This window comes from Hippocampus comes, unplaced genomic scaffold (genome assembly GCF_001891065.2).
Source record: "Hippocampus comes isolate QL1 unplaced genomic scaffold, H_comes_QL1_v1.1 scaffold620, whole genome shotgun sequence".
Taxonomy (NCBI): Eukaryota; Metazoa; Chordata; class Actinopteri; order Syngnathiformes; family Syngnathidae; genus Hippocampus; species Hippocampus comes.
The window spans coordinates 541,738-567,154 of record NW_017804841.1 but is presented as its reverse complement, the minus strand read 5'-3'; the positions used below and the strand labels follow the sequence as shown (position 1 = coordinate 567,154).

Genomic DNA, 25,417 nt, shown 5'->3' with positions numbered 1-25,417 from the left:
CCTTTGTTGATTTTGGCCATCCCGCTACCCGTAGAAGAATGTCAGCTCACTAGCTCGAGACTCCGCTTTACTTTTGTTTCTCATCATTTACGGCCTTTCTTCAAAAATAAGTCAGTATGGCTTTCCAATGTCAGCGGGACTGCTATATGAAAGAGGTAAGAGCATGACTGCGGTCATATGTTAACGCTTAATTCTTTGAAACAATAACGCTAACGTTGTGTTCTCTGCAGAAGTGGTTAGCACGGTTGCTAACGGCTGCCAAAGGTGACAGTCCTGTCTATTGTAATATTATTACTTGTGGTACTAACGGGTTGTTTGAGTATGTTTTTTTTTTTTTGCCCACTTACAAATGTAGTTTCAAGAAATGACACATTCTGCAAGATGATCAAAGTTGACCAATGAAAAGTATTACATTTCAGTTTCATAAATGTTTTTTCTATTTTTACAAAAAATACGTACGTAGGAATCCTTGTTAAAAAATTAAGAGTGCAGATACTGATTTAACTCCCATGCAAGTTTCTTTTTTTAAGTACAGACTGAAATGCACTTGTGTAAAAGTGAAAAGTAAAATTTTTTTTTACTGTCATTTATATACAATATACTCATGATAATTTGGCACAATGGAAAAAACTCCCCACGGCTTTCTCTTAGTTTGTCACAACTGTAGCGTCCTGCTGTCCTGCGGAGCTCAAGCAGGAAATTGGTGGAAAGAAAGAAAGTGTGAGTGGATTCACTGTCAAGCTGCAAGACACCATCTTATTCCCTGAGGGAGGCGGCCAGGTATGCATGATTTTGCAAACACGTGAAGTTCTGAATCGCATGGCATGATGATATGGGAGGAGCGGCAGTAAAACATGCAGAAATATTTGCTTTTCAGAGCCCTTTATTTTTTTCTCCACTTCTTCCACTAGCCAGATGACCACGGGCTCATAACGGACATCCCCGTTTTGAGGGTGACCCGACAGGGCCAAGACGCCGCTCACTTTGTGGCCTCGCCCCTGGAAGTTGGTCAGGAGGTGCGAGTGAAGGTGGACTGGGAGAGGAGGTTTGACCACATGCAGCAACACTCAGGTGGGCCTTGCAAAGAGTTTTCGAGAGCTAATACTGACACTAATGTCTGTTTTATTTTCTCTTTTAGGACAACATCTGATCACAGCCCTGGCAGAAAGCATGTTTGGACACATGACCACATCTTGGTATATTTTGTGTATATTATATAGCTGAAGAGCACTGTATGCTGCCTGTATAAAATGAAAACACTTCACATTACTGCAGAACACCTGCATTTTTTTTTTTTTTTTAAAGGGAGCTTGGACGTCAGAGAAGCACCATTGAACTGGACACCCCTGTTGTTAAAGCAGCCCAAGTACAAGCACTGGAGGAAGCTGTCAATGAGAAGATCAGAGCTCACATCCCAGTCAATGTTAAGCTACTTTATAATGACAGCCCTGAGTTGGAAAAGGTGCATGTCAGTGCTCATTTGAATATACGTCTCATCAGACTGAGAATTATCTTATTCGAGTATTGCAGATCTTGATCAAAATTGCAGTGTATTGACTCAATTTTTGCTGGTGTAGACGTCAAGTGCTTATCCGTGTTGTGTGTACGACGCAGGTGAGGAGTCGAGGACTGCCAGACGACCACGCGTGGCCAATTCGAATTGTTGATATCGAGGGAGTCGACGCCAACATGTGTTGTGGAACGCACGTGTCGAACCTCAGTCACTTGCAGGTGCCTAAAAACACTTTGCCTTTATTTCCTCCATTGATGCTCAGAAAAATACAGTGTTAGACTTTGTTTGCATAACCTCCAGTAATTGCAGAAATCAATTTGGATTTTAGGTAATTAAGCTGCTGGGGACAGAAAAAGGAAAGAAAAATAAAACCAATCTGATATTCCTGGCGGGAAACCGAGTGCTGAAATATGCAGAGAAGAGCTACAGCACCGAGCGTTCTTTGGTGGCTCTGCTCAAGTAAGCTGATCCATCAAAACAGTCGGCAATTTTTTCTGTCAAAAGCCTTAATTGTCACTTTCCACCACCAATCGTTTGTGTGAATGAAACCGCTTCTGTCACCAGAACTGGCCCAGATGAACACGTTGAGGCTGTGGACAAGTTGCAAAAGTCTATGAAGCTTGTGCAGAAAGTGAGACAACATTTTTATTGACTTACACACAAGAGGCTTTAGTCATCTTTTTGTTGAGACATTTTTTTTGTAAAATGCAGACTAACTTGAACCTACTTCGTGACATGGCCCTTCTCATCGCTCACAACTTTAAGAATGATCCACGCAGAGGGAATTTCTTCAGTTTGCACAGGTAAGAGCTGCTTCTTGTCCTGTTAAATGGTCAGCTTTTCCCCAAAGCGTAAACAAAATGGTCTCCTCCGACCCAACAGAAAAGAAGGGGACCATGAGTTCATGAACATCATCGTCAATGAAATAAACACACAGGTAAGAATGTAAAACATTTGTTTTTTTTTTTGGTATTACATAAATTATCGCTCATCTCTCTTTTGACTGTTCCCAGGAAACTTTGGTTTTCCTGACGGTTGGGGAGGAAAAGGGGCCAGGTTTGTTTCTGCTAGCTGGACCAAGTGAGCAAGTCACACAGTTGGGACCACGGTAGGGGGAAAAAAAAATTCAGTTTCTCACTTAAACTGCACAGTATTTTTGTCGTCAAGTGCCGATTATCACGCAATTGTGGGACGACATTTATTATATCCAACGTTTTCTCCCCGCAGGCTGTTACAGCTGCTTCAAGGGAAGGGAGCCGGAAAAAATGGCCGCTTCCAAGGCAAAGCCAACAGCCTGGCGCGAAGAGGGGAGGTGGAAGCTTTCTTGCAACAACGCTGCAACCAGTTTAACTTGCAAGAAGAATAAATCCATCTTAACATAGCTTCATAGTTTTTTATTAACAATAATACAAAAGCACTTGCGGGAACATGTTAAATGTGGAGCACATCTGATTAAGCCAATATCACAATTTTTGGCTGATTACACTGCAGTTCAATGTGTAAAAATCTTTATTTCTAATTTAAAGAAAAATAATAAATGTATGATTTTTTAAAAAGTGTTGTGTTTGTAACCCACTGAGTGATACCAGTGTTCATGTGGAAAAGTTAATCACCATTCCTGTTGACTTAATCACAGTTTTGTGCATGGCAGAATGTTGAAATAGTGCAAACAAGCAAGCATCCCTTCCCATTCACAATTGTTTAAGATAAGATGACGTGCGATTAAAAAGACAGTGAGATAGTTTGACATTACTGCATTTTGATCCTTTGGACATTTCCATCGTCCTTTACAGGTCCACTGCACCTTGGCGGTCGTCCGTTTTATTTGAGTGGCTTCACTATCTTCATTGAGATGTAATTCTGGAAAAGGCAAAAGAAATTGAATCATTTAACATCCAATACAAAGGCATCGAGGGATACACTGCTTGAAAAAAAAAATGACATGAGGAATGCATTATTTAATTGAGAGAGTATATTAAAGCAAGACGATTTAACTTGGGTGACCACTTCATGTGAGATTTTCATTTTTGCACTGTTCCAGTTCCAATCATATGTGTGTCATGACACCTACAAGACGGGTAACGCTTACCGGTAGAGAGTACAGCAAGATGGCGAGGAAGAGGAGCACAATGGTGAGAACGATGAGTCCAATGAAGAGACAGCGGAACCGTCGCCACACGATAAACTTCATGGTCTTGCACGGGTTGGTGAACCAAAAGAAGGATGTTTCGGGGCGCCTGTTGGTCATGCAGATGTTTCATAAAAACGACGGCCACGTTAAAAAGACGACCAAAGTGTTTGTTAACGGGCTCCTACTTGGGAAGGTCCAGTTTCGGGTTCATGTTGGGTTCATCTCTGCCTTTTCCTGCCGGCTTTTCATCCACGTCATCCTCGCTGAGAATTTCCAGAGTCATCTCTACTTTGCCCTACGAACGCAAAACAGCAGCTCAGGAGCCTGATTATCTCATTTTTTTAAAAATTAATTTTGTCCATTCTCACCCCGAGGGTCTTGTGCCCATGCCGCTCAATGGAACAGGGCCACCAGCCCCTCGCTGACTTCTGGGTAAACAAGCACTTGGCAGCTTCGGGCTTGTGGGGCACGTCGGTCTCCACGTTATCCATCATGGACAGTGTACACTTCTCTGGTGTCTTTGCGGGCGGAATCAAGTTGTGCAAATAGAGCTCCAGCGTTCCTGGGATCCAAGCAACAACAACAACGGTTATTGAATGAGTTTCCCAACTGAGCTCCAGCGTTCCTGGGATCCAAGCAACAACAACGGTTATTAAATGAGTTTCCCAACCGTTAAATAGTGTAAACATATTTGTTAAAAGTGTACAACTCTCACCGAGATAATCATCCAGTGAGAACTTGTCATTGTCCCATATCTGGATCGTCAGCTTCGGCGGGATCCTGAACTCTGTTTTGTCCAGACTCCAAAAGTGCTCCTGTTGAAACAGCAACTGTCAGTTTGATATTCTTGCACCAACGCTCCTCCTGCCCCCCATTTGTCGCACAATTTATTGCAAATGATGTTGCTTTTGAGAACCACTGGGTCGAAACTCCACAGGCTAACATAAAAGGCAGACGAGGAAGGGCGCTCACCTTCTTGGAGACGAGGCAAAGTTGTTCTGCGGGAAGGTAGTCGAACTCAAAGACGAACCTCCAGTTGAAGTTGCCGTCTCCGTCGAGAGACCTGTAGTGGACGTCGGTCCTCTGCTTGTCCTCCTCCATTCCTGGCATCCAACTGCAGCAAATCAGATGCATTTTTTTTAATGAGGGAAGAAGTTTAAGTAGAATAAAGTGGAATTAAATCATACGTACCCTTTGACGTAAATGTCGCTCATGTGCTCTCCGGTGACGCTCGTTTCATCCAGAATCACGTCCGTTGTGTTCCAAATGACGACGCGCAGGAAATGTCTGAAATAAAAAATGAAATCTGATCTCAGCGCTGATGGCATGATTTCCGAGTGAAAAAGCAAGACGTTTTAGCGTACGTCTGAAATAAAAAATGAAATCTGATCTCAGCGCTGACGGCATGATTTGCGAGCAAAAAAAGCAAGACGTTTTAGCGTACACTCACTTCTTGGCCTTGCGTGGGGTGATGTCAAAGGGTGGGCCGGGTGCGCCCATGCTTTTGGGGAAAACGTCCACCCACATCTGAAGCCTTCCCTGTACACGCACCGACAGGTTCTTAGAAGAGGCCGCTTAACGCTGACGTTGAGGCGGTCGGGGCGTGTATGAAAATTTGGACAAACCTGGGACAGATTGGGCTGAAAGCTGCTGTAAAGTGTCCTGGTCTCCACATGCTCAGGCACCAGTCCCTGCGTTCGCAGGATGTGCAGACACAGACGCTCACAGGCTGGACCCAAGTGCTCATGAATCTCCTTTTTGCCCTCTGGAAAGGGAAACAAGTCATGTCGTCTTCTTAACACAGGTCCCAACGACGGTGCAAGATGCTCAGGCACCAGTCCCTGCGTTCGCAGGATGTGCAGACACAGACGCTCACAGGCTGGACCCAAGTGCTCATGAATCTCCTTTTTGCCCTCTGGAAGGGGAAACAAGTCATGTCGTCTTAATGTCTTTTTTTTTTTTTTTTGAACATTTGGACTTGGGGACGGAAAACCGCAGGCCCCAACGACGGTGCAAATGCAGCACGTCAAATTTGGATCAACGCCCGCAAAACTCGTAAGTGAACTGACCAAAGTGAGCCAGAGTGTATTGTTTTCCGTTGAAGGTGAGCGAAGTGCCGTTGTCCTCACTCCTAGGTTTGGAAAAGCCTTTCAGACGAGCTAGGTTGTCCAAGATCTCGGATGGCTTCAGCTGGTCGCGCCACTGGTTGATTCCAGAACTGACAACAAACAAATATGGATAAGAAGACACTATCGTGATGTCATTGAGTTTTTGTTGATGCAGTGCTCCATTGCAAAAAAAAAAAAAAAATGCAAACCATCCAATTCTGATGGCTTCCCTTCTGTCTCAATGATACCCGAAACAAAAAAAAAAGTACAAGAAGAGCAAACAAAGCGGATTTCACTCATCCACGGTTGCCTTACGTGCAGTAGGTCTGCGGGAGGCCGCAGTAGGAGTTGTAGCGGGACAGGAAGCGGTTCTCCAAGTCGATCACGGTCTCCCCGACTTTCTCGTCGCGACTCAGGAGGTCATAGTCGTACACGGAGATTTTCAAGTCCTTGTCTTGGGGTAAGAAACACTTCATCTCAAACATCCTACGAAAAAAACCAAAAGGGGCATATGAACCACATGCTGATGAACAAATCCTCCCCCGGGCATCAACTACCTTCCAAACAAGGGGTTGGTTGTGTTGGGGAGGTAATGGTCTCTGTCCTCTATTGTGTTCTTTCCCAGGGTTATCTTCATGTATGGGTCACACTAAAAGGAAAGCGCCAAGTTCAACACATTGCGTAGTAGACCTTGTTATAAAAAAAAAAAATGCAGTTTGTTGACAAGTCATTCTCACTCTGCCGTTATTGTCTTTCGGCTGCAGATCGATGGCCCGGACCACGTAAATCCTGACCAGACACTCCTGAGGACCACTGTCTGGGAGCTCTCGGAATTGCCGGGGAGGAGGGGTGACACCGGGGTCATCTGGCAGCGGGTACACTTTAAAAGAGCCCTGCAGGTGCAAGACCACAAATATCACTTCACAGATCAGGAGGGTTTTTTTTAATTTTTTTTATTGTGATTGTGTCAAAGTACCTTGAACTCCCCAACCACACTCGGGTCATCGTCACCATCCTCGTTCTTGCCTCGTTGCAGTTTGAAAGTGCTGCAGAAGTCTGTCAGTCCTTTGAATTCTTGAATGTCTTCTAGTTCACAATCATACACCTGAGGTGAAAAAGAAAATAATCAAGCTCATGAAATCTAAAAGACGACAAGGACTGCATAAATTGAGAAAGCTTCATAACCACACGATTCGGAACACCACCGAGTCAACTTGTGTACATTTGAAGCGAAATCTTACTGTGAGGGTGTCATATCCTTTCTTGAGGTAAGGGCCACATTTCTGATTCTCCCCCACTGACGCGTAGAATTTACTCCACCAATCCACCGTTTGCTTTTCCTAGGAAGTGGATTTTCCCAATCAATCCGTTTCCTCACTTTGAAAAGAAATCCATCGACGGTAACTTACCTTCTCGACGTGCTGTGCATACACCATACATAGGAAGTCAAAAGAAGAGAAAAACTTATTGATAGAATTAAGACATTTTTTTCCTCAAAAGACGTTGCAGCAGTTATAATACATTGTGAAAATGAAGTGGTGTACGATTTGAGCTGCAGATTGAGGACCGACGAGGCCCAAGGCCACTGGTCCAGAACGTTTGTATCTCAAGCACAATGGCACATTTACCACCTTCGTAAAACAATCTTGTTGAGCAAGAGCTTCTTTTTTTTTTTTTTTGCAAACCAAACTTGCACGTCAGCATTCAGTTTGGACATTTGGGTTCCATTTTTCACGGTGCTACTGATACAAACGTCAAGGCCTTGTCGGTTCTGGGCCACGGTCACGCTACTCTCCTTCAGTGACAAGTTGTATTAGTTTGGATGTGCTCATTAGATGTGCTCCATAAATGAACAAAAGAAGAGATTGCAAAAGCGTGTCGTCTCCAGCACACATTAATGGCATTGTGACTTCATGAGCGCTGCGTCAGCTTTCCAGTGTCTTTAGTGTCCAGCTTTGTGATAGAGCGAAAATAGCAACGACAAGTATCCATACATACAAAGTAGGAGGTAGGGGGAGTCATTTTGTTGACAGCAGTCGACATGCTGCACATTAACTGCAAGCCAGAGTGACACCAGTTGTCAAATTTGACTCCGCAGGTCAAATTCTGACTTTTTAGTCCAAAGTCCTTTGCGATTAAATCATTAGAACATCGGATGAAAACATTCTTAATACGACTTACTTGGGTTTCTAACAGTAATCTCGTTTCTTCCATATTGATGGAGAGGTGTCCGGATGGAGTCGCTGCCATGAGGGCCACTGCAAGGGTACAACATCAAGCATTTGGGACTGATGATTTTTCATTTGGAACTTGATTGACACTTGAAGACGTGTACTCCGTTGTGTCAGATGCCCCGTCAAGTAGCGCTATTTTGTGATCCTTACTTTTGGAAGCCATTGCTCCCGCAGCCGTGATGACGTATGGGTCACAACGGAACTGCCCCAAAGAGGTGATGGTGCACTGGCCCACCACCGGTTTCCTGCCGAATGGACGGTGGTCAATCACCTTCAGCACGATCGGAGGCGTGTACATCTCATCCTTTGGTAGAAGCTGGAGGGTTGACGGGGAGACAGATGAAACAAGTCGGTCCACGTGCCAGTTGAGGTTTCAATAAGCACCGGAAACTTAAAAACAGCTTTTGTTCATTTGTTGACTTGACAAATGTGATGATTCAGATATGCCATTTCGCCAAATGCAGTTCAATGCGGTCTGTAGAAGCTGGAGGGTTGACGGGGAGACAGATGAAACGAGTCGGTCCACGTGCCAGTTGAGGTCAAGTTTCAACAAGCACTGGAAACTTAAAAACAGGTTTTGTTCATTTGTGGACTTGACAAATGTGATCATTCAGATATGCCAATTCACCAAATGCAGTTCAATGCGGTCTACGGTTGGTCGTTACCACTTTGATGAAGAGCACCGAGCTGGGGAAGTTGGGACTCTTTTTCATGTTCCTGATGACCGTCGATTCCACCCTCTGCCCGCCGCACTCCGCCACCAGGCTGGGGGAGGACACGGTGGCCAGCTGAAAGGGCTTCATGTTCCTCAGACCCCATGCTAGAATCTGCAGGTGGCAATGACAAATTCACTTTCAGAGACCTTGCGGCTTCATGTTCCTCAGACCCCATGCTAGAATCTGCACGTGGCACGTCATTACAAATTCACTTTCAGAGACCTTGCATTTCAAATTTGTCAGACGGACAAAACGCGAGGCGTTACCTCCACGGCAGTGAGCTGCACAACGGGGCGGATGCCCTGCGGAACCATGTAGAGGTTCTCTGCCCTCATTGGGGGAACAAGAGGAAGATCTGACTCTCCTGACTGCAGAGAGAGTCAAGAGGAGTGAGATCATCCTGGAATAAATCTCCTTTAATTTGCATGGCACTTACCAAGGTTCGCAACAATTTTGGGAAAAAAATTCAATGTTTGACAAAATCCAGAGGCATTTTTATGGGGTGCAGACCTTATCTTTCAGGATGAGTTCAGCGGCCACAAGTGCCTCCCCTTCCTCGCGTCCCCTTTGCATGATGGGGTGCCATAGCAGTTTGGGTATCTGATCCATGCTGGGATTCAACTTGACCAATGGAACGCATACGCACCGACCCAGCAGCTCATCCTTGCCCTGGGACAGTCAATGATCTTGTTAGGGAAGGAACATTTTCTCAGACCGGATGAACTAAATGACTCCCTTTGTGTAGCGTTACCACTTGGTCATGGTCGTAGAACTCGATGACAACATCCGGTGGATGTTGCGCAAGAGCCTGCGGGTCGCCGTAAATTTCCACATGGTTGAAAATCAGGGTTTGGTCCCAGGTTGGGTTTAACGTGGCACGCAGCTTCTCTGTTGTCTTACTTAGATGCAGGAAGGAGACATGGGCGTACGGATCTGTAAAGAAAAGAAAAAAAAAATTGGTGGATCGTGGCCAAAGATTGTTCGAATTTATTTCACTAAAATGTGCCAACATACCAGAAAAACTGTCTTTGTCCATCGATGTCATGTTTCTTGCTTGATAGACATAAACACGCAGGTGATACATACATGACCCTGAAGGGGTAGAGGAGGGGGGGTTAACACAATCACTAACATGTTGTGGGCAGTCATTTCTATTTATGCCTCCAGTCAATATGCTGCATATCACTCACTGTCTAAGGAGCAGGACACGGTGGGTGTGTTTGCACCAAACATCTTTGTGACATCGCCCTTGGAGCTTTTCTCTTTCTCCTCCGTATCAACACCCTGCAAAGTAAAATCAACATAGGATCCAAAGACTTCTATGGGAAATGGCACACTTCACACTTAATGCATAAGTCAATATTTAATACTAGAACTGGTTCATGATACCAGCCTTCCTCTTATTTAACAAGGATGGGAGCGCATATTTCCGTCGAGCTACTGTAGGCCTAAGGACTCGGAATCGAACAGATTTGTAACCCACCAGTGCACCCTCCAGTTTGAAGATGGCCGACGCTCCCAAGCGGTCTTCCGGCGCCATCTTTCTCCTCCAACGCCTCCGACGAAATGTATCCGACGACCGTTCCTTCCGGTGGAACTTCCAGCCGATCAGCGAAGAGAATTCCCAACCCTCCGGGTCGCCCTGGTCCCGCCTCTGCGCGCAAAGCGACGCGTCGTTCGAGCCATTTTGCTCAAATTGGAGCAACGCCGACGAAATGCTGACCTCTGCGGTTGCACCTGCGGGAAGAGCGGCTCTCCTGCGAGGTCGAACCACCCGTCGCCGACGATGGACATGGTAGACCTTCTCTGCCGGCACCCAGGACCGGGGCTTGTCATCCGGCGGAATGGTCAGTCCATATTCCCAACCTGTGGAAAACACATTTTTCCTTTGAGTTTGCCATTCAGGGCCAATGGATTCATGACAGCACCTTGATCATCCACAGCTCTGTTGTCATCAACTGTCCACTCGTCCTCCCACGCCCAACCGGGAGGACAATCAAACTCCCGTGGATTCCGGCTCTTCTCACCATTCTGCGTAACACGACATTTTATGAACTCGAAGATCAGCAAGAAGAAAAATCGACCTCACGGCAGCATTCATGTTTGTGTGTGCACTTGACAGCTTCACGGGATATTTGCATGTCTGCGCTTTTCTCACCACGTCGGTGAAGGGCTCCGAGGCTGATTTCCACTCTCCACCGGGGAAGCGGGTCTCATTTTGGAAAACCTCATCCATGAATTCAGTGTGTCCTGCGTCGGCCTCCGTTAAGAGACTAACACAAAAGTCGCATCAGAAGAAAGAAGCAAACAAAAAAAGTATATCTTCTGTCGTATTCAGTTGCACCTTGGATGGCTTTTGTACTGTACAGTGGAGATGCAGGTAACATATACACATTTTGTAACAGAGACAGAGAGGGGTAAAAAGTGACCCTTTGACCACCCTGGCAGGACTGCTATTTTCTCAATAAATCACGGTGAGTGGCACGAGAGGAATGTTAACACAAGCGGCCGACTCATTTCCTCTGCAGAGCTGAGAAAATGAACATTATAAATAACCATCATGAAGGCATTCATAATAGCCGATGTCATCCCCCCGCCCCCACTTTTATGGAGGACAAATGCCTATTGACCGATTAGTATGCAACTGCACTCACGCTTTCTCCGGGTCAATAAACCACTCCGACTCCCACTCCCATCCTCTGGGGGGCATGAAATACTCCTTTTTCAGCTTGAGGTTGCCTGTTACGTCAGAGAATTTATGGCGCCCCACCAGTCCTGTGGTTCCCCACTTTCCAAACATACTGGCTTGGTTCTCGTACTGCAAAAACCAAAAAGGCACCATGGGTCAGTTTCAAATGCGCGCTGGCTCCAGGACTCAGAATCAAAACAAAGTGAACAATGTCCTTTCCTCCGCCTGTAATTTCTGCCTGCCAAGCGTGTGCCCGACTTTTGAGATTTATTTGAATGAACGTACCAGCTCTGCAAACACACTGAAAGTTCCCTCGGAGAAGGAGTTGAACTTCTTTTCATGTGCAGATAAACCCAGCCACATGTTGACTCGGATCTGAACAGGCACCTTCAAGCCTTTGTCCTTGTCCATGGGGTACTGAAAGGAACAAGACAGCCGGCTTCGACTTGGATCGACAGGAGGGACGTCGGCGAGTTTTGCCGACATGTTTTGATTGTAATACATACCTTTAAAAATATAGTCTGGGTTTTGCCACAGTGGTGCCCACAAGCCTCCTCACAGTATGTGGAGTAGAGGATTTGGTGAGCTGGTACGCGGCTGTAGGCCACCCTCCTCTCGCCGCGCAGCATCCAGATGATCACGTCGGGCATGCTGTTCTGAGGCTGAAGGCACACAGAGTGGGGAATTATGCATGTGATGCTACAAAACTGAGCGACACCCCCAAAAAAATAAAAAAATAAAAATCAACCACTTGGAAATAAGCATGACCACACAAATATTAAAGTTAGATTCTCCGTCGTTTGTGCGTTCACCTCTTCCGCAAGCGCTGCGAGTTTGTCCGCCCACGACTCGATGTCGGCCAGAGTGTCGGCAATGTCTTGGGCCTCTTGTCTCATGCGTATGGCTGCCTGCTGGATGCCCTTCAGGCCATTGTCTCGCAGCTTCTTGAGTTGGATGTCCAAGGATGTCAGGTTGGAGCGGCCCTCCAGCTCCGGTGTTGGGAAACTGGGGAAAGGAGACCATGTGAGACCACAGGTTCTTCACAATCCAAAGTGATCCAGTTAAGCGCCGTTTGATTCCGATCCTTCACTTACTTTGCTATGTCTTCAATCAGCCGAGTCAGCAACTTCACCCATATGCCAGACATTTGCTTGTCGGGTGCCTTCGCCGAGACCGTTGTTCTGAAGACCTCCAGGTTAGATTGCTTTAACAGGGAATCAAATGCCTGGATGAATTCTCATCCCCCCCAAAATTGAATGTTTTATTTGGGGATGAAATGGAGCATTACCAAGCGGCGATAGATGTAAAGGATGATGTTGACCGTGTCCATGCGGTGGCTGATGTCCTCCCAGAATGACGTCACCACAACTACTGGCTTGGTGCCCGCCCACGGCAAGTAATAGTAGTGGTTACCTTGAAACATGACACGCCGTTAAAAAAAAAAAAAAATACATCTTTAATTCGGCAAGAATTTGAATTGAGGCTCACTCACCATCAAACACAGCGCAACTATACTGAGTGGTGGAGGCCAGCGGTTTGCAGGTGTTGTCCAGTTTGTTGCCATAGTTACCGATGCTGACCTCAAACTGAATTGGCTCGCCTGGTTCCTGGATCATGGAAGCACTGTGGAAGACTGCACAGAGGCAGTATTTCCTTCTCCTCTGGTACTTCTGATGTAAAAGACAAAAAGGGCAACAAAATGAAGTTACAAGTTAGAATTTTTTGTCTTGCCTTTTTGCATCTCTTGGCAAAAGAATATTACCTGCACCACCAAGATATCATCACTCGGGATGCTGTCTACTGCTTTGTCAACTTTGCCTTCTAACTTAGTAGACATTTCGACCAGGACCCTGCCCCTGTAGGCCACGCCTTCACCCTGTTCAAAAGCACAGGGTGGTGGTTACAAACCCATTTAAAAAGTTTCATTTTTTTTCCCCTCCATGGAGAAACTATGCTAATACAACAACAGTGCATTTGCCACCATTACCTTTCCCAAATTGAGATCTTCATAAGGGTCGGGTAGTCCAGTGAACTCTCTGGGACTGCCATAGAGATTGATATAGCAGGGACCAAAGACGGGGAGGAAACCAATCTCCGACTCGCCCGTTCCGGCTTCATGTAGATACAAACACAAATTAGACTTGGATTTCACCGTGCAGGATAATAAAAAAAATGTGTTAAGAGGCAGCGAAAAGCTTTTTAGTAAGCAGTGTATGCAGCTCTTGATCAGGCAACCCAAAAATCATGTTTGAGAACGAATGCACAAAAAAAGCACTTGCAGCGTTTAAATTTAACAGTGAACCCCCAGTCACAAGGGCTACAGGCAAGATACACCTGCTGTAGGTGAGCATTTTTAAATATGGTGGTTTTACCCCTCCCGCACGCTTTAAACATTCCAAGTAATTAAAACAACTTTTAACACAATGTAAATGGATTTGGAAAAAAATTCAATCATAAAGTGTATAGGAAATAGTAATCGTATAAAAATTGTGTCTGTCAAATATGTACCTCTAAAAAAAAAAAATGACTGCTTTAAATTTCGACTATAAAGCAGGGATTTCTGAGACAGATGCGCTCCAAGAAAATAACGGATTATAGCAGGATGGGGGAGGGGGTAACAAACTGCAACAGAGTGGGGGAACACTGTATTGAGCAGTTAGCCGGCACTATATTCATAGCACAGAGGCAACACGGCAAAAGAGAGCACGGATGAACCTTCATATGACGACAATTCCGTACTTCCTGCATGCTCCTCTATTTCAGGAAAAAAAAAAAAAAGGCACCATTTAGAAGTCGGGAGAAAAAGTGGCGACACTGTTCACACGAAAATCAGGAACCTAAGTCCAAGTGATGTGGGGTGAAAGAAATAAAATAAATCAAGCACCGTTTTGGTGCAAAATAAATCATTAACCATACCTTCAATTTCGCCCCCAGAGGAGGCTATTTTGGCCAAGTTGAGGTACGTAGTACCAACAGCATCATTCCCAGTCACGCGATCCCTGCAGTCAAAAGTCACATTCCTTAACACACAGCTCAGCGCACACATTCAGGTGGCAAGATAAACATGCATGAGGTGCAAAGCCCACAATGGATTACCATGCTGTGCTTTTTAAAATCGCCGTATGGTGGCTATGCAATCACCACCCCACAATATTAAACACACCACTCCAACATGATTTTTTTTTTTTTGAGGGGGTGATACAGCTCTTGAATTGTTCACTTAATGTGACCTGCATAAACATTTAATTGTTCATGTCTAGTACTCAGCAAAACATGCTGGGTGGGAAGTTTTCACCGGCAAATCAGTCAACCTTTTTTCGCACTTCCTCTTCCATCTATTTCCCTCCTGCCTTATCAGACATATTGTTCGCTCGGGAGTACACGGTGATGAAAATGAACAGGAAGACGGTGCCAACAGGATTACAGAGTTTGTTATTGTGACGGAAGGGAGGAGCCAGCACAGTCTGACTCATAGGCCACATAATTCTCATCTGGCTGGTGATGGAGCGCACCCGTGCACTGCAAAGTCAAGCTGACCACATGGCGGAAAGAGTGCGCGCTGACGGTTCTCAATACCAAAGTAACGGCATCCGCTTTTTCATTCGGGACTTACCAATCAAAGACCGTCAATTTGACACGCTCGCACATGGAGGGGAACTAGAACAGAAAATAGTCTTTCATCATGACCTACTTTGGTACAAGCTATTGAGATATAAAATGGATTCACCTTGACCTGAAGATTCAACACTTGGTTCCACTCCGGGTTAGCGTTCCTCTCGATGATCTGAGTACATAGCTGCACGGACGAAAGGAGTCAGACGTATCCTTCCATGGTACCTCGCGTATAAATATGAGGCCGTTTCAAAGACGAATGACTAGGGACCTTTTTCCCGGCAAAACGGGCCTCGATGAAAGGATCAACCAGGTTCTTCTTATTCTCATTTCCGCCAAAAACCTCCTTCAGTGACTGGATGAAGGCATCGTCCACTGAAACAGAGGACCAACTCTAAGTCTTCCGCTTGTCGTGAATCTAACGGCTTTCTGCAAAAGCGTCTTACTTTGCGGGATGTCTTCCGCTCTAAACACCTTCAGCGATAACGTGGCCCATCGTAAAGTGACACCAGCTGGAAGCAACAGGTTGCTTTCGATGTCATCTTGGTCTTCGTCGGATTCCCTCTTCTCCGACTGGGTGAGGACGAGGAAAGAGGTAACACATTTATTTGCGTGATAAAAGAGAAAAGACGGCGCCTCAAACATCAAACAAGCTCTCCTGCTTTCTTACCGGCTGCTCATCGCCGATCCCGACCACGAACAGACTGACTTTCAGGTATCCTTTCGCTCCAGAGCTGGAGTCATCCGGATCATTCAGGAGCAGCCACTTCCTCATGACACAGTGGCCTGCAGCGCAAGATGCAATTAGAACTCGAACATCATCCGAGTGACTGCACTGAATAAATTGCGCGACTATAAAACAGCCCCCCCACCCCCCACCCGCGAGTGCGTAAAAGTCTTGGAAAATGCAAAGGAGTGGTTTGTCACAAGCTTACCTGCTTCGTCATACACATAGCCGACGTCAAGCTGTGTAGGAAGACAAAAAACGTGAGCACGACGACCGAAACGCACGCATTTCAAACCACTTGGGCAAATTCATATCCATTCACAATGGTACCTTAAATTCTCCCATGAGACTGTCAGCCCTCAGGGAGTAGGAATTATAAACCTGCAGCAGGGAAAAAAAAAAAGGAAGTCGACAACTCAGAAGGACTCAACTTTCACAGTAGACAGAGACGCTCATTTCGGTTTGACTTACCCGAATACTGATGTTCTGTTCAAAAAGGTCTGACGGAAGCATGTGGACATTGTAGAAAAACATCTGTTCAAAAGCAAAATGCGTTAAAAATGGTTGAAACCGCTCCATGTGAATAAGAGGAAAAAATAATTTGGAGTACCTCGTCAAAGAAGGGGTTGTTTCCCCGCTTAATCCTTGTCCTGTGGGTCTGTCCGCACGCCTGGACCTTGACCACCGGCTTGATGTTGTTGCCTGGCAACTGACGGGCCTCGATGATGCGGACGCGGATCTGATCGAGAGACGACATCGGAAACTGAGTGGACTTAAAGTCCCAAAAAGAACGTGTGAAGCTGTGTATCGAGATCCTTTTAGCAATTTTAAGATTTGAGCTACTTCTTTTCTGCCTTCAACCGTTCTACTTGTAAATGCTTCCCGATGTGTTTTTGGCTGCGTGAAGCAAATTGGCGAAAATTGCCTTGCCAAAAGTTAAAAAGCTTCAATCGGTTCATTTTTTTTCCCGAGACTCAATTTGCAGTCCCTGGAGTTACCTGGAAGTCCTGAGGTTTGTTGACAAGCCGGTGTCGATTCTGCGACCTTGCTATCCGCCTGCGGAGGCTAACAGACTGACCGGGAGCGGAGGGGCCGGTCGCAGAACCGCTCGGGGCCCCGTCGGGTGCCGTCTCGTCACCTTGCTCTCCACTGCCTGAAATGGTGGGACATGTGAAGGCGACGTAGAGTTTGGTGTTGTCATAAAATGAAGTACTGGAGTTGAACATACCGGAATCCACAGGGGAATCACCATCGTGGGATTCGTCTGCATTTGGGTTGGCATTGGGTGGAGGATCATACCCAATGACGAGGTTCATAGTCGCCTGCAAGGAAACCATCATGTATTTTTTACGTGCAACAAATGTGGGCCAAAAATCGCAAAATGTACTTACGCCGATATTGTGGCTGTTCTCGTCAAGCAAATGCACATTTTTGGCCGGGAGTGATCTCAGTTGGCCAGAGGCAAGTTCTCTCAAAGGAATTCTTGTTGACCCGATGAATCTGCCAAAAAAAAAAAAAAAAAAACACACACACACAGCCTAACGCTCATCAATAGAACCTTATCTTGTGTTTTCCGTGACACCCCGGCACTGATTTCCCCTTGTCAAGTCAACTCGAGCTGGCTGCCAACCAGGCAAGCCAACATATTAGTCAAATGTATGGGCCCCGTGGTCATTAAGTGCCGCATGTGTGCTCAGAGACGTCATTCACGAAAAAAAAAAAGGGGCACAATTAAGGTCACCACCTAGAGCTAACAAGCCCTGCCTGCTGAGGCAAACAATTGCAGAAACAGAAGCCGAGCAGTCACAAAGCAGCGGGTAAACAGATTTTACGACATTTAATTGAGAATTTCAACATCCCCAAGCGGAGCTTACCACTAGTTGAGCAACCATTTTTGAGCGCCTCGACTTGACTGCCAATGCTACATGTGTCAGCTAACATAAGATACAAAATTCCCAAAAGGGCTTCGCACTTGATCCAATTCTTCCATTTACCCCGCCGAGGGTTGGTGCACTCCTGTAAAATGACCTTTCGGCTGATTAAATAACTGCAGGTAAAGCATCATACAAGCCTCTAATCAACACAAACGCATCAACAATCTCGCTTTCTCTGCGAGGGACGGTGACAGCTGCGCACATTCACGCTGTGGCCAAAAAAACGGCTGGACGAGAGACTTTTATTGGGAGGAAAGAGCGTCGGGGGTTTTGGCAGGACTTTGCGTCCCTCATCAAGAAGGACGCTGATTTGTGTCAGTGACTCCACAGGCCTGGTATGTTTGCTCAGATGCACGAGTGTCCGACAATATTTATTGAGTACTCTAATGGGATCTTACTCAGCATGGGTGGGGGGCTTCACTGCAGGTTTAAGTGACATTTCTCAGCGAAATAAATTACACAGGCAAAAGAATGATTTTACTGTGTTCCTCAAGATTCATCTTCTCTTCCTCGGTTGCTTTCTGACCAAAACGGATGATGTCACAAAGTAGGACTGTTTCGCTAATAGCCGACAAGTGATGACACCGATCTGATGATCTTCAGTGCTGGGTTGAACCATCGCTGAATTGTTGTCTGAGCAAAGCATACACTCAAATGTGACTGACCGCACTTAACTTATTGAGCTACATTTGGTTCATGAGGTCCCGATTGATTCGTGGAAGGCTCGAGGGGCTAATCAATGATGAGTGAAGAGGACATGAAGGAATAAAAGTCCAAAAGTCCCTCTCGCTTTCACACAATCATTAAAAAGAACTCACTGAAGTGAGGAGCCTGTATAACAAATAAAGTTCCTGTCAAATATGGATGGTGGAAGTGTTAGCATCAAATTCATTTAGCCATTCATCAGCCATTTTTTTTTTTTAATTTTATTTTTTTTATTGGTGTTAACACTGACCGTAAGTTAAGGTCGTCACTAAAGGAATCTGCGAATCAGATGATGCGATCACGACAGTGTTGCTTCTAATTTGGAAAATTGAATCAGTCCAGAGGGCACGATGGGCGGGTTTCCTCCCCTTTCGCGTTGCCATAACAACATAGGCTCAGTGCAAAAAACAGGGGCTGGAAAACTACTCAAGAGAGGGAGGGGGGGAAAGGCCCCGTGCTATGACTGCTTGCATCTTCGGGGAGTGTGTCAGACAAGCCAGCGGAAAACTTTGCTCAACGTGGACTCATACGCTGGAGACATTTGGAAAAGCGCCCCCTCCCCCACTTCGCACCGTCACATGTATGGGGGTGACTAAGCTTAGTATAGGACATGCAAAGAAACATACAAGAGAAAAATAATAAATTAAAAAAAAACAACAACAATCTGTTCCTAAGCTTAAGAGTTGCACAGCAGTAATTAGTACGCCAGAGGAAACATTCTTTGTGGCTGCTCTCAATTAGTCCCATATGTGATTCTGCACTTTCAACCAAAGCTGTTTTGGAGCAACTACACGCTTCTTCTTGCACACTCTTAAACATGAACATGTCATGTAGTCCAGACATGATGGAACTCGAATGCTGCAGAGAATTTGCCCCATTCTCTCTGCCTGAGAAGACAAGCAGCGATTGACTTGTCTATCGTTGCCCAATCAGGATCAAACGTCCCACACGGCTCGGCAAGTCTCGGCATGGCGTGAGGGGCGTGAGGGGGCAGAGGCAGCCAACAAAGCATTTTTTTTCCGACTGATCACAGGAACCACATTAATCTATACAATCTATTTCGTCAGTTGCCCAACAATAGACTTTTTGGGAGCCACATCTCTGGGGAGAGTGTTGGGGGAGATACGCCACTTACTTATCTTTCCCAAAGGTCTCAGAGTCTTTCACAATCACATCAATGTGGGAGTTGGGTTCTAGCGCAGCTCCATTTAGGTTAAACTCAAGGACCTGCGAGGCAAGACGAAGCAAGCGTCAGCTATAGTAACAAAAGACTGCAGCAAGTCTCTTTGCATAAAATGTAACCAGAAAATGGTATTGAAGGAAAACTGGAACATTCAAAATGTAAATATAATGTGTCATACTCTTTATGGACGGCGATTTTAAAATCTACAGCTGTGTGCAAATTGCTACCAATGTGTTCTGCTCGTCCAATTTGGCTTGCTGAGTTCCAACCAATCAGAAGAGGCAAAAATGCTGATGTTACGTTGGACTGGCGAGTGAACGTGAGGCAATTTTGAAATCTGATTGGTTCAAGAAACTGTCCCATTGCAAATAGTTTCAAAATTTGAATGACATGGCAACAGATAGAAACTGAAATGCTGTGGGTTGTTGTTGGACGTAAACATTTACCTCGTTCCATACCGGATTCACCTCACTATCAATAGCATTTGTTTTTTTCTTTTCATCTGAAAAGGAGAAAAAAAATACATTTGATGACAATCACAAGTTATGACAGCAAGAATTTCATGCCATTATAAGACAAAATGCAGCAGTCGTGCCTTCAGAAGTGTTCTTTTTAGTCATTATTTCTGATACGAGAAGTGAGCTGCAGTTGTTCCCTTATAAGGGGAAGCAAAAAGAAGAGGAAGGGAAGAAACCACACCTGCAGGCTATAGGTGCCCGCGAAGCTGACACACTTGGAAGGATTGAATCCATTTTGCCTCTGGTCTGTTAGTTTTAATATGAGAGTGGTGACCCAACTTGACAGCCATTTATAAACCCCGTTTCATTCCAACGTTGCATTCTTTTTCCTGTCTGACATCCCACTAGCAATGTTTGGGCACGTTGAGACAATTTGCTCGGGTTTGTCCTCAAATAACATGAGTGACTTTGGGAAACGTTTATTTAATTGAAGCACAGGATAAAAAGAAATAAGCACATATATCACAGCACAAATGCCGTTGAATATAGAAGTATTAAATGTTTTCAAATCCTGTACTTCTGTCTGGATATAATAACTTCTAGCAACAACAACAAAAAAGAAAAAGCCTTACCTCTAAACACCACTGTCGCGATTGGATCAGGACTTCCAACTTTCTTTTTTGGCAGACCTGTAGCAGATTCTACCAAAATCCGCAACATGATGATCCAGTTCAAGAAAACAAAAGAAGAGGAAAAAAAAGAAACAAACGTTAGTTAGTGAGTGAAATGGTCAATCCCTGGAGAAATAATCAACCCTGGCATCTTCACAGACGCGTCCGGGACGCAAACAAAAGTTTATTTCCAAGTGCAGCGCTGGGAAGTGGGCGGGCCATGGGAATGTAATTATCCTGAGTGGAGACAGACAGTGGGCAGCTGCTGCCATCCTGCGAGCAACCGACACAACACCGAATTTCAACTAGCAAATACATAAGCGGGATGTTTTAAGTTAACTATTACATTTGTAAAAATGACTTTGGGCACCGCTAAACAAAAATTAACTTCAAACTTCCACTTGACTTCCCTCCACAAATTTAAGCAAATATATTTTACTTTGTCTCCATCTAGTGGCCGTACGGTTCCATCGACCCATGAGTACCGTACCAGGGAGCACGACATTTTTGTGCGTGGTTAAAAAAAGTCTGTCCATAAGTTGGTTTAAAAAATAGGTAAAATACCATCCATTGTCGTTTTGACACCGAGTTATTCACGCCAATCGCCGCCTCTTGATGTCACTCCAGGGTGACGAATTATATGCACCTGGTTCGAGTTGCGTGGTCACGTGACTGCTCTCGTGCCTATTATTTGCGTTTGCAATGTTCATCAAGAACACACAAACACTCCTGTTAGAATAAATAAATATGTAACATGTAGTAATCCTCATCATCTTATTTATGAAGGACTAAGACAAATGCGTGATTTCTTCTTTTAACCCACCCCCGGCGTACTTCAGTGTGCTTTCAAATATTACACATCAATGTTAAATGACGTGAGAAGACCAGCTTGTGTAGGCTGAGTGTAGGTCGTCTATTTCCTGATATGCCTGTGAGAAATATCTCGTGTTCCTTTCCAGGGAAGGGTTATTTTAAGAGAAACAAATGGTATACTGTAGATACAGTAATGTAAAGTATGTTCGTTAAATTGAGCGTGTAATACTTTATTTTTCCACTTGAGGGTGCCAAATGTGTTCTCTAAACCCGAATCCAGTTTCAATTCACACTGCCACTTTCGAACTACTTGTGGTGTGTACTTCATCATTTCACTTCACTTCAACTCCTCTTTTGGAATGCTCTTTTCAAACCCACATAAATAACTTCACCCGGTTCACTTAGTTGCATTGACCAAACATTAATCACTTTGGCCCATCCCTAACTTCGCACACGGCTGCCAAACTAATCTGCAGCATCGTCGACTCCCATCTCGACTGCTGCAATTCTCTTCTGTTTGGTCTCCCCCATCAGTCACTCCACAAATTACAGCTTCTCCAGAACCCTTCCGGCAGTATTATCACCAGAGCCTCCACCATCACTCCCGTCCTGCGGCCTCGCTGCTGGCTCACCATCTGGTACCGCATCCAATCTGAAATACTCATCCTAACTTTTAAGGCCATCCATAACCTTGCGCGGCCATATCTTTCTAACTGCCACTCCCTACTGCCTACCTGTTGTCAATATTAAATGCAATTTTCTGCAATCTGGGGGAGGTACAAGCAGCATACCGTGGATATAAAAAGTGTACACACCTTTGTTCGAATGCCATTTTGTTATACGAGACAAAATGTGACCATTGCATAACTTTTTCCACCATTGAACTCAACTGTGTTGTTTGTACAATAACATGGAAATCTTGAAATCCTCTGATCAGGTTGCGGTCAGAGGGGCCTCTGTCAAAGCGCTCTGCCACATCAGGTGATCCCGACCTTACTTTACGTGCCAACTCTTCCAAATCAATCAAAGGTACAATTGCAAGTACTGTAGATTGTGCAAGGAAACCAAGTGGGTTCCATCTATGCTGTTGTTGCCTCCGCTCTAACAGACTGCAGTGTTCTGAAACGATCCCATATTTTATATCTGGCAAATGTGGGCAGCGCAAATGCTGGTCAGCACAAGTAAAAACTTTCACATTCTTACTTTACTTTGACTTTCTTTGCATTGACTTGCTATTTATGGCGCTGAAACAAAAGCAACAATGCCACGGTGCAGCCGTGGGTCACGCGAGGTTGCGACCGAAATATCCTGGTCTATAGTACTGACTGAATCACTTCTTCTAAAAAACAAAACAAAACAAAACAAAACACAATGGTGAAACTGATTTAGATTTTACAAAAGGCATTTCGGAGCACTGTTTGTTTTTTGTTTTTGTTTTTTGGGGGGGGGGGTTGCAGCCTCAGATCAGTAAAACTTTCTGGTCTGCGAACTCAGGCGACACCACAGGTTAGCTTCAGATTGGGAACACCTTCCAAAATGGATTGGAAATGAGGAAAAAGGAGAGAAGATATAATCAACTTTATCCTCAAAAGGTGAATCAAGGCAACTAGACTCCCCTTGGCACCTTTAATCCCAAATCTTCAGTGGTAAATCTCTGCGCGAAAGTACTCCACAACCCAGAGCAGCCCAATTGCTTTAAATGCACATTTTACAACAGTATTGACTGCCAGTGTTTCATTGCTGGAGGCGAGGCCGGTAAATGCGGACATCCTCGAAGGTGGCCGACAAACACTTTGTCCTCACGGACTCCACAGATGGCTCAGTGGGACTGTGGTCAACGGAGGGCGATCATGCGGGTTTTTCTCTGGACTGGGCTCGATGTGGAACATCACAGAGCCAACAACATACCAGAGGTGAACCTCATAGGTTTCTCTACATTGGCTCGATCTCAAGTCGGGGCCAGATGTCTCAGAGCATACTCAGAATTGTTGTGGTTGCTTCATCCATGGCGAAACGACCCGTATGTATGAATCGTCGAGACATCAGCGGGGGGAAACAAAACTGACGGTTGTGTTTTTGTTAGGCCCACTGAGAGTTAACAGAGTGACCCACCGGCGATATCCAAGATGGTGCACGGTCATCATCGTCGTAAACAAAGTCATAAATGCTAAAAAAGACTGAAAAGAAAACAGATGTTAGGGATATCAAATTATATCGTCCACATTCTGAGGACAAAAGGGGCAGACTTTCTCCGGATCTAAAAAAAAATAAAAATAAAGGAGACATGAAGAAATATGTTCAAGCAATGGGAACCTTTTCCAGGAACTGGCATATAAAATGTCGGTTATTTATGATTTGTATCTTGGTCTCGTTTTTCTTAGCTCACCAAAAACTGGCATGTGAACAGGGGGTGTGTAGACTTTTTAGACCCACCTTAGGTCCCTTACCTCAGCTGATATGGGTTTGAGAAAAAAAAAAAAAGTGGATTCAAGTTGCACATTCTTGAGCATTCGGCCAGGACTTTTCATCCTTAGAATACACTCGCGACGAAGTTGAAGACTGACTAAAGTTCATAAACTCTGGTTTGGCTCCGTCATGTCACATTTTTGGGACACATGTCGGATATAAAAGGGACCGCGAATAAGTAAGCGGTAGTTGAAGAGAAAATGAGAAAGAGCAAAAATGTGTGGTTGCATAGTCAGAGACATTCATGGGCCCGAAACAGAGAAGCTTCTGTGGGTTCATTTCAGGCTACTTTGAAAAATATTTTTTCAGAAAGCCGATCAAACCCCCCCCCCCCCCCTATAAAAAACATCCTTGCTCATAAAAACTGTGTAGTATGCAAATAGAATGAAAAACTCACATAGGAGGCCAGCCGACGCCGCCCTGCAAAATAGGGATCGGTGTCAAGGAAGTATCATTGAAGTGATTCATTTCAAACTTGATGACAGCGAGGCCGAAACGGAAATGAGGAGCTCCACTCCGTGTGACCGGACTTCTCAGGAGCAATCCTGTCCCATGGGTCACTGTAACAACAGATGTTTTGCACAGACAAACAAAAAGGTCTCAAGCTCAACTTTCCCCTTTGATCACCTTTTTTGAGCAGGAGGAATCCTGCAGTGTGCTGAGTCAAGAACATCTGGAAGTGCAGATGTTTTAAATGGCACTCATAAAGGGCGCGTGCACTTGTGATTGCAAACAATTTGTTTTCCCGTCATGGAAACGCGTTGTGTAGAGAATAACAGATGGGTGCTCCCCAATCACACACACCCTTGCAGAGACACGCAAGGTTTGAGGAGTTTGAGATTTTTCATGATTTCTTTTTTTTAATGGTCGTTTGACTCTTATTTTAGTTAGTTCATAGAGGGGATTTGCGAGTTTTAATTTGTATGTATATATTTATTTTTTACCCAAATTGGATATTAGTTTTATTTTTATTTTATTTTTATGGTAAAGCACCGAGGGTATTTGTCTGCAAAGAAATTAAAAACGTTACAGTGTTTCATAATTAAAAACAACAACAACAAAAAACAAATTCTTTGCAAAAACAGATATGAGATATTTCTGTTTTAATTCGTTTAAATTATTTAACTTATTTTCTCCATCAAGAACAACTTTTACAACATGGTGCATTTTGCAAAACCCTGCAACAACACCCCCACCCCCCAAAAAAACACAGCAAATTTGATTTTAATTTTTCTCTGTATGCACTCCTGCCATGTGCGCGGGTTTCAGCTTCTGCACATCCACCAGTGGTGAGCACAAGCGACTATAAAAGGCTCTATCAAGTGTGCAGGAATGCGCCAAGCTAGTGGGCCGCTCTTGTGGGCGAGCGCTGTGGCTGCAGACTTCCACTGTTTGGCGGAGGTTGCCCACAAGGAAAGGCAGGAAGAGGAACGAGTTATATTTTAGGTGCATTTGAT

The 25,417-nt window shown here is 44.9% G+C and overlaps 3 protein-coding genes across 3 annotated transcripts in view; 1 reads left to right on the top strand and 2 right to left on the bottom strand.

Moving 5' to 3' along the window:
* The window catches only part of LOC109516427 (uncharacterized protein C16orf52 homolog B-like), a 426,069-nt gene that overhangs the window by 118,262 nt on the left and 282,390 nt on the right, over positions 1-25,417 (bottom strand). The gene's annotated exons all lie outside the window — the stretch shown is intronic.
* On the top strand, positions 12-2,895 carry aarsd1 (alanyl-tRNA synthetase domain containing 1). The gene is made up of 12 exons (XM_019870727.1): positions 12-155; positions 652-780; positions 912-1,071; positions 1,139-1,196; positions 1,306-1,462; positions 1,615-1,731; positions 1,842-1,972; positions 2,078-2,144; positions 2,225-2,316; positions 2,396-2,450; positions 2,527-2,621; positions 2,741-2,895. Exons 1-12 carry the CDS (start codon positions 117-119, stop codon positions 2,877-2,879), a joined length of 1,239 nt encoding a protein of 412 aa, XP_019726286.1. The 5' UTR covers positions 12-116; the 3' UTR covers positions 2,880-2,895.
* LOC109516603 (myoferlin-like) lies at positions 2,887-20,888 on the bottom strand. Its single transcript, XM_019871304.1, has 54 exons — positions 20,643-20,888; positions 19,999-20,054; positions 19,505-19,596; positions 17,122-17,230; positions 16,959-17,052; positions 16,729-16,883; positions 16,341-16,469; positions 16,202-16,264; positions 16,061-16,111; positions 15,939-15,969; positions 15,674-15,789; positions 15,450-15,576; positions 15,275-15,378; positions 15,119-15,187; positions 15,005-15,048; positions 14,308-14,390; positions 13,379-13,503; positions 13,154-13,267; positions 12,884-13,061; positions 12,680-12,804; positions 12,486-12,595; positions 12,204-12,396; positions 11,898-12,053; positions 11,677-11,808; positions 11,357-11,520; positions 10,861-10,975; positions 10,631-10,733; positions 10,426-10,568; positions 10,186-10,356; positions 9,893-9,986; positions 9,717-9,794; positions 9,454-9,635; positions 9,213-9,371; positions 8,969-9,070; positions 8,652-8,813; positions 8,137-8,302; positions 7,934-8,010; positions 7,751-7,807; positions 7,162-7,173; positions 6,994-7,092; positions 6,729-6,857; positions 6,490-6,645; positions 6,310-6,401; positions 6,068-6,238; positions 5,714-5,862; positions 5,270-5,409; positions 5,095-5,183; positions 4,836-4,931; positions 4,617-4,758; positions 4,360-4,459; positions 4,013-4,206; positions 3,830-3,939; positions 3,603-3,750; positions 2,887-3,373 (listed from the first exon to the last, which is right to left on the bottom strand). The coding sequence occupies exons 1-54, from the start codon at positions 20,728-20,730 to the stop codon at positions 3,335-3,337; spliced, it is 6,183 nt and encodes a 2,060-aa protein (XP_019726863.1). The 5' UTR covers positions 20,731-20,888; the 3' UTR covers positions 2,887-3,334.

What these genes read in the sequence shown, in the direction of transcription:
- LOC109516603 (XM_019871304.1), bottom strand. Translation starts at nt 20,730, where the DNA reads ATGTTGCGGATTTTGGTAGAATCTGCTACAGGTCTGCCAAAAAAGAAA. An exon ending in AGCGGAAGACATCCCGCAAA is followed by an intron (nt 15,379 to 15,449) that starts GTAAGACGCTTT and finishes CCTCTGTTTCAG; the next exon opens with TGGACGATGCCTTCATCCAG. An exon ending in ATGGGCACAAGACCCTCGGG is followed by an intron (nt 3,940 to 4,012) that starts GTGAGAATGGAC and finishes TTGCGTTCGTAG; the next exon opens with GGCAAAGTAGAGATGACTCT.
- aarsd1 (XM_019870727.1), top strand. Translation starts at nt 117, where the DNA reads ATGGCTTTCCAATGTCAGCGGGACTGCTATATGAAAGAG. An exon ending in GGGACTGCTATATGAAAGAG is followed by an intron (nt 156 to 651) that starts GTAAGAGCATGA and finishes GCTTTCTCTTAG; the next exon opens with TTTGTCACAACTGTAGCGTC. An exon ending in GTCACACAGTTGGGACCACG is followed by an intron (nt 2,622 to 2,740) that starts GTAGGGGGAAAA and finishes TTCTCCCCGCAG; the next exon opens with GCTGTTACAGCTGCTTCAAG.